The sequence below is a fragment of the Arachis ipaensis genome, chromosome B07 (genome assembly GCF_000816755.2).
Source record: "Arachis ipaensis cultivar K30076 chromosome B07, Araip1.1, whole genome shotgun sequence".
Taxonomy (NCBI): Eukaryota; Viridiplantae; Streptophyta; class Magnoliopsida; order Fabales; family Fabaceae; genus Arachis; species Arachis ipaensis.
The window spans coordinates 2,788,385-2,795,665 of NC_029791.2; the positions used below are offsets into that span (position 1 = coordinate 2,788,385).

The following is a 7,281-nucleotide window of genomic DNA, read 5'->3' on the forward strand; positions in this document are numbered from 1 at the left end:
TCATACTCTGCCTGATTATTTGAAGCTGGGAATTCGAGCTTGAGGGAAACCTCTATCTGGGTTCCCCTTTCATCTACCAATATTATGCCTGCACCACTTCCTGTTTTGTTGGAGGATCCATCTACATAGAGTTTCCATGTAGTTGGTTTATCCTCTTGATCTCCTGCGTATTCTGCAATGAAGTCGGTGAGGCACTGGGCTTTAATCGCCGTCCGAGTTTCATACTTCAAGTCGAACTCGGAGAGCTCTATTGCCCATTGAACCATTCTTCCTGCCACATCCGTCTTTTGGAGGATTTGCTTCATGGGTTGGTTCGTGCGGACTCTTATTGTGTGAGCTTGAAAGTAAGGCCGTAGTCTTCGTGAGGCTACCACTAAGGAGTAGGCAAATTTCTCTAGTTTGTGGTATCTTAGCTCAGGGCCCTGTAGAACTTTACTGATGAAATAGATTGGGTGTTGACCGTCCTCGTCTTCTCTTATCAAGGCTGCTGAGACAGCCTTGTCTGCCACGGATAGGTATAGGACGAGGTCTTTTCCGGCTACAGGTCGGGTCAAAATAGGAGGTTGGCTCAAAAACTTTTTGAACTCCTTGAACGCCTCCTCGCATTCGGGAGTCCATTCAAACTGGCGTCCCTTTCTCAATAGGGAAAACAGTGGAAGGGATCTTAGTGCTGATCCTGCCAAAAACCTGGAGAGAGCTGCAAGTCGGCCGTTAAGTTGTTGGACTTCTCTTAAACAAGTTGGACTTCTCATTTCCAGGATAGCTCTACACTTATCGGGATTGGCTTCAATCCCTCTTTGCGTTAGCATGAATCCCAGAAATTTTCCTGCCTCCACCGTGAAGGCGCACTTTGCAGGATTTAGTCTCATCCCGTGCGACCTTATGGTGTCAAAGACTTGTGAAAGGTCAGGCAAGAGGTCGACTTCTTTCTTGGTCTTTACCAGCATATCGTCGACGTACACTTCCATTAAGCTCCCTAGGTGAGAGGCAAACACCTTATTCATCAACCTCTGGTAGGTGGCTCCTGCATTTTTTAATCCGAATGGCATGACCACGTAGCAAAAGTTGGCTCTGGGTGTGATGAATGATGTCTTCTCTTGGTCTGGCTCGTACATCGGGATTTGGTTATACCCCGAGTAGGCGTCCATGAACGACAAGTATTGATACCCCGAGCTAGAGTCTACTAGGGCATCAATGCTTGGTAGTGGATAAGGGTCCTTGGGACATGCCTTATTTAAGTCGGTATAGTCGACGCACATCCTCCATTTGCCATTTTGTTTTTTGACTAGCACGACATTGGCTAGCCATGTTGGGTATTTGACTTCTCTGATGAAGCCAGCTTCCAGGAGCGCCTGTACTTGCTCTTCCACTACTAGGGCTCGCTCTGGGCCGAGCTTGCGTCTTCTTTGTTGCACAGGTCGGGACCCCGAGTAGACCGAGAGTTTGTGGGACATGAGCTCGGGATCTATCCCAGGCATGTCGGAGGCCTTCCAGGTGAAGAGATCGGAATTATCTCTTAGGAGCTTAGTCAACCCTTGTCTTAGGGTTTCCCCTAGGTTGGCTCCTATGTGGGTGGTTTTTCCTTCCTCTTCGCCGACCTGAATCTCCTTGGTTTTTCTCCCGGGCTGTGGTCGCAACTCTTCTTTAATCCTTGCTCCACCGAGCTCTATTGTGTGGATTTCTTTGTTCTTTCCTCTCAGGTTTAGGCTTTCATTGTAGCATTTCCTTGCCAACTTCTGATCTCCCCTCACCGTTGCTATCCCCGCTGAGGTCGGGAATTTCATGCAGAGGTGGGGCGTCGATACCACCGCTCCGAGTCGATTAAGGGTAGCTTTGCCAATCAAAGCATTATAGGCTGACCCCACGTCGATGACTATAAAGTCTACGCTCAGAGTCTTTGATTTTTCCCCTTTTCCAAAGGTGGTGTGGAGGGGCAAAAATCCTAGTGGCTTTATTGGCGTGTTGCCTAATCCGTACAAGGTGTCGGGGTAGGCTCTTAACTCTTTCTCATCCAATCCCAGTTTGTCGAAAGCGGGCTTAAAGAGGATGTCCGCTGAACTTCCTTGGTCTACTAGTGTTCTGTGGAGATGGGCATTTGCCAGGATCATGGTAATTACCACTGGGTCTCGTGCCCCGGGATTATTCCTTGCCCATCCTCCTTTGTGAATGAAATGGTAGGGAGGTCGGATGACTCCTCTCTGACCTGGTAAACTCTCTTGAGATGTCTTTTACGAGAAGATTTTGTGAGTCCCCCTCCCGCAAACCCTCCTGAGATCATATGGATATGTCTCTCCAGAGTTTGTGGTGGTGGGTCTCTTCTATCCATATCATCTCACTTTCTTTTTCCATGAATGTCCGACCTTTCTATGAGATATCTGTCAAGCCGACCTTCTCTGGCCAGCTTTTCTATCACATTTTTAAGGTTGTAACAGTCGTTTGTGGAGTGCCCATATATCTTATGGTACTCACAGTAATCACCGCGGCTCCCCCCTCTTTTATTTTTAATGGGCCTGGGGGGAGGCAGCCTTTCAGTATTGCAAATTTTTCTGTATACATCCACTACAGGAGCTTTTAGAGGAGTATAAGAGTGATATTTTCTTGGCCTATCGAGGCCGAGTTCTTCCTTCTTCTTGGCTTCCCTCTCCCTCTCTTTTGTCGAGGGAGGGTGACCAGGTCGCCCACTCAGGTCTCTTAGCTTAGCATTTTCTTCCATATTGATGTACTTTTCAACTCTTTCCTGTACATCACTTAAAGAGGCGGGGTGTCTTTTTGATATGGACTGTGAGAAGGGACCTTCTCTAAGACCATTGACTAGCCCCATGATGACTGCCTCGGTGGGCAGGTCTCGAATCTCCAAACATGCTTTGTTGAACCTTTCCATATAGGCTCGTAAGGACTCCCCGACCTCCTGTTTTATTCCCAGGAGACTCGGTGCATGTTTTACTTTGTCTTTCTGGATGGAGAACCTCATCAAGAACTTCCTTGAGATTTGGCTTCCTGGTGAAGGGTCTGGTCTGCCTCATTGTTTCCAGTGTTCAGATTCTCTTGTTCAGAATCTGTCTCCACATGACCCTCTTCAGGAGATCTATCCGCCATCACTGGTTGATCTCTCGGGTCCCCGGCAACGGTGCCAATGTTACGGTGGGTAACCGGAGATTAATGGGCTGAATGGCGTTGGTTGGCCCAAACGTATGAAGGAGGTGGCTTTCGAGTGGATCTGTTACTCAGTGTCCTCCGTCCGACTTGTTCGTGTGAATGAATGGGGGGCGGTACCTGCAAAGACACTCCGATGCCTAAGTTAGCAAGAGTGTGAGCAGGTTAGAGAGTATTGAAACTTAGAGATACCTGAATGGTGTCAGTGTATTTATAGTGGGGAACCAATAACCACCGCTGAAGTAGTGCCACCTTTTTAGGTGGATAACCGTTCCCATATCTTAGGGAGGTTAAGATATGGCTCTATGAAGTGGTTAGAGAGTTTCTAGGGGCAGTTACTCATTCGAATGGGTGTTATCTGCCAGCTAACCCTCGTATCCGACTTATTTGGAGCAGGTCGTGTTCAGTACCGACTTCTTGGGATGAAGGCTGATACTGGGTGAGGACCAACCCTTTGGGTTGGACTTCTTTACTTGGATCCTGGGCCTTTATTATTGGGCCAGGGTATGAACACTGGTATTTAAATTACATTTTAAAATTTTCCAATACAATAATACTTACATGAGGCAAACTATAAGGGGTCAATTCGTATATTTAAGAAAGTTAAAGGGCAAAACTGAAAATAATGCGAAGTTACAGGGAACAGAGAAAGCAACAGTGTGTCACTCTTTCGCCATTTATCTTCTCTGTGCAGAGAGAGAGAGAGAGAGAGAGAGAGAGAGTTCCGACAACAATAACAATAAGATAATATGCCCTCAGCTCAAGATCCATTCTACGTTGTCAAAGAGGAGATTCAAGATTCCGTAAGTTCGCATCGTTTTGCTATTTTGATTTTTTCTTCAAATCCCTTAGGTTTTCCTTTTTCTGTACAATTTCGACATTGAATTTTGCAATTTTGATTCAACAATTGAAACTGCCAAATGATTTCTCTGTCGCTCGTATTACTCGATCCGTGAATTTTGTCGATCCACCAACTCAAATCTGATCACTGAACTGTGATACACCTATTTGGGTGAATGGTTACTATAGTGATTGGGATTTTTTGAACTGATCATGCTATTATTGAATTTGAATTCTGGATTTTGAACAGATCCCAATACAATTGCGATCTTATGGTATTGCATGTAATTATAGCTGAAAAATACTGAAAAGAAATAAAAGGGTTGAGGATCATTTTTTTTATTTAATGGTTATATGATTCTTCTATTTCGTAGAGCAGGATATTCTTAATTATACGTAAACATTTTGTGTGTTGTTAGATTGATAAGTTGCAATCTTCTTATCACCAATGGGAAAGCACTTCTGACGGTGGGGATCGAACAAATCTCTCAAAGGAAGTTCTTACTGCTTGTGAGAGCATTGAATGGCAGGTATACCTATTGCATATGCAGAACCACGCACACACTACCTTGTACTTATTTTCCTATATTGTATTGTAATCATTTACATGATTTCGGATTTGAGAACCATATGTGGCATGCTTAAGGCTTGTTTTGATTTTGTTCATGCTATTTGGGCGGGGGATGCTAGAAAAGGTTAAAAATAAGGATGGGATTGACGTTTGGAGTTATGTAGAATTGTTTTGGTTTTTACTCTGTCGATTGTGAAAACACAAGAGGGTTATTAAGTTCTTTCGTTTCTGTGGGAACATAGTGTTCGGTACACATCATAAGCAAGGCTAATATTTGGATTGAATCCTCTCTTTGCTGTATTATGGTTGTGTACACAAACCATGCAAAGTGCTGACATATGGTTTTTTTGATAGAAAGGTGGATGAATTGGACAAAGCGATTTCTGTTGCATCTAGAGATCCTTCTTGGTATGGCATTGATGAGGTCGAGATTGAAAACCGGAGAAGGTGGACCAGCAGTGCTCGCACTCAGGTATCCATGATGTCTTCCAGATTTTAGTAAGAGAAGGGTGGATTATAGTCAAATTGTTTTCTCAACCTAATGTTAATGGTTCATCTACCACTTTCTTTTATTAGTATTCCTCGCATCATATTCCCAGGTTTTCATGCCTTTGTGGCAATCCTGAATGATTCTTGTATTCAATTAGGTGCGCACAATGAAGAATTCAGTGGAAGCCGGAAAGGCCTCGAATGTGACGAACCATGCAAGTGTGAATGGGATGCGCAGGGAATTGATGAGGCTTCCTAATTCACATCAAGCTGATACATCCAACCAGTATACTGCCAACCATAATGATGATTTCATTGAATCAGAATCTGACAGACAGATGCTTCTTATGAAGTACTTAACTCCCCCTTCTTTCATTTCATTCTCTCTATCTTGCATGTAGCCTTGATTAAGCATGTCATTTGTCCTACTTTGGCATCCCTAATGATAATGCATCTCCCCATGCAAAAACCATTCTTCGTGCTATTTTATTTTGGATTTTGAATTAGATTTATTTGGTACGGATAGAAAACAGGATGAGGAGTTGGATGAGCTTAGTTTAAGTGTACAAAGAATTGGAGGTGTTGGACTTACGATACATGAAGAACTCCTTGCACAGGTATATTTGTGAGAGTTTTTGTTCTCTGATTCTTGCTATATCGGTTCAATACTAGGAGCCTAGGTAACACTTGTTTAGTTGTGTTAATGAAACTTTTTCTCATACTTCACTCTGTTCATACGAAATGTTTCTTATTCTAAAATTGTAGAAATGATGGTGTTTTTTCAGGAAAAGATTATAGATGAACTGGGTAATGAGATGGACAGTACATCCAATCGTCTAGATTTCGTACAAGTGAGTTTCTGCTTCTTGTTTTCTTAATAATGTTATAGTGTTTGTGATTTATACTTTTATAATTGCCGTCACTAACTAATTGAATATCTATTAAGTGAGCAAAGGATTCACTGTAAGAAAGAGATGATAAACTCTTGCATATTATAATTTATATACAACAGCAACACGTCCCTCGAAACCTTCATTGTTATAATTTGTATTAATGTTCAAAATTCATATATAAAGTTATGTGATCTTTAAATAACTTTCAATATTTACCGTTTATATTGGTATAACAGTCAATACTTACCTCATGTAAAGTTAAGGCTCTCATTAGACATGCCTCTGTATATAAATGGGAAAAACCTTTGAATATTGATGTGAGAGTTGAAATGTAATATTGGATTATGATTTCAGAAAAAAGTGGCAATGGTGATGAAGAAAGCTAGTGCAAAGGGTCAGATCATGATGATATTGGGTTTGCTGGCACTGTTTATTTTCCTATTCATCTTGGTGTTCTTCACCTAAACTCAGTTGAGATTGGCCCTTGTTTGTACATGAAGAGAGAGATATCTCAGTTTTTGCGAGAAGATACAAGATTATTGGGACATGCTTTAGTGTCTATTAATCAAATGGAAGCCATTTTGGTATTTCAAGGCAGTAGAATTTTATGATTGTGATGATAAAGGGACAATGTAAGGATTTAGATTCTCTGAACATTTGGATTACAAATATGATTGGATTTAGGGTTATTCGGATTAAATTGTTCTCTTAGATGTAATGTAATGTGATGTCAACTTATTTTTAACATCCTTTTAGAATGATAGCATGGAGTTTTAAACCTATTATTATTGTTATTATTATTAGTGCCTTGTCCAACACTTCATGTCCATCAAGCTGCATTTTTAGATTTAGATGTATATATTTTTATATGATACAAAGAACAAATTAAATTATACTTTAACGGTTAAGGGTTGTGTGTAAGCAACCTTTATAACCTTAAATACTAGGTTCAATTTTCTAATTTCTAGTATAGCCATTTTGGCTTCTAAGTTATATTCCGAATTCATGGCTACTTAGCTAACTCAAACATTCATGTTTTTATAATATGAAGTAAAGACCTAAAGAGCATAGATAATTCATAATTGTATTACGTGTTTGCATCAGTTCTAGTACTTTTGAATACATGTCTATTTTTATTATATAAGAGAGGATATAAATTTATTATTGAATGAGCATATAATATATTATTTTTTTTATTGTGTCACGTCAGTTTTTTTTTGCATAGATAACAGTTTTATAATTTTCTAAAATAAAAATAATAGATTTTTATATAATATTTATACAAAAGTGATTAAATTCAATACTTATAATTACCAATTGAATTAAAAAATAACT

General features: G+C 40.7%; 1 protein-coding gene across 3 annotated transcripts; it reads left to right on the forward strand.

The window, feature by feature from the left end:
- LOC107609567 (syntaxin-61) lies at positions 3,700 to 6,749 on the forward strand. Of its 3 annotated transcripts, none has more exons than XM_021106957.1 (7): positions 3,700 to 3,956; positions 4,413 to 4,523; positions 4,919 to 5,036; positions 5,212 to 5,405; positions 5,580 to 5,670; positions 5,839 to 5,908; positions 6,301 to 6,749. In XM_021106957.1, exons 1-7 carry the CDS (start codon positions 3,715 to 3,717, stop codon positions 6,330 to 6,332), a joined length of 858 nt encoding a protein of 285 aa, XP_020962616.1. In that variant the 5' UTR covers positions 3,700 to 3,714; the 3' UTR covers positions 6,333 to 6,749. The 3 variants fall into 3 exon arrangements, with proteins under 3 accessions (XP_020962616.1, XP_016167056.2, XP_016167055.1); XM_016311570.2 differs by having other exon boundaries at positions 5,839 to 5,904; positions 6,301 to 6,746; XM_016311569.2 differs by having other exon boundaries at positions 3,797 to 3,956; positions 4,923 to 5,036; positions 5,839 to 5,904; positions 6,301 to 6,746.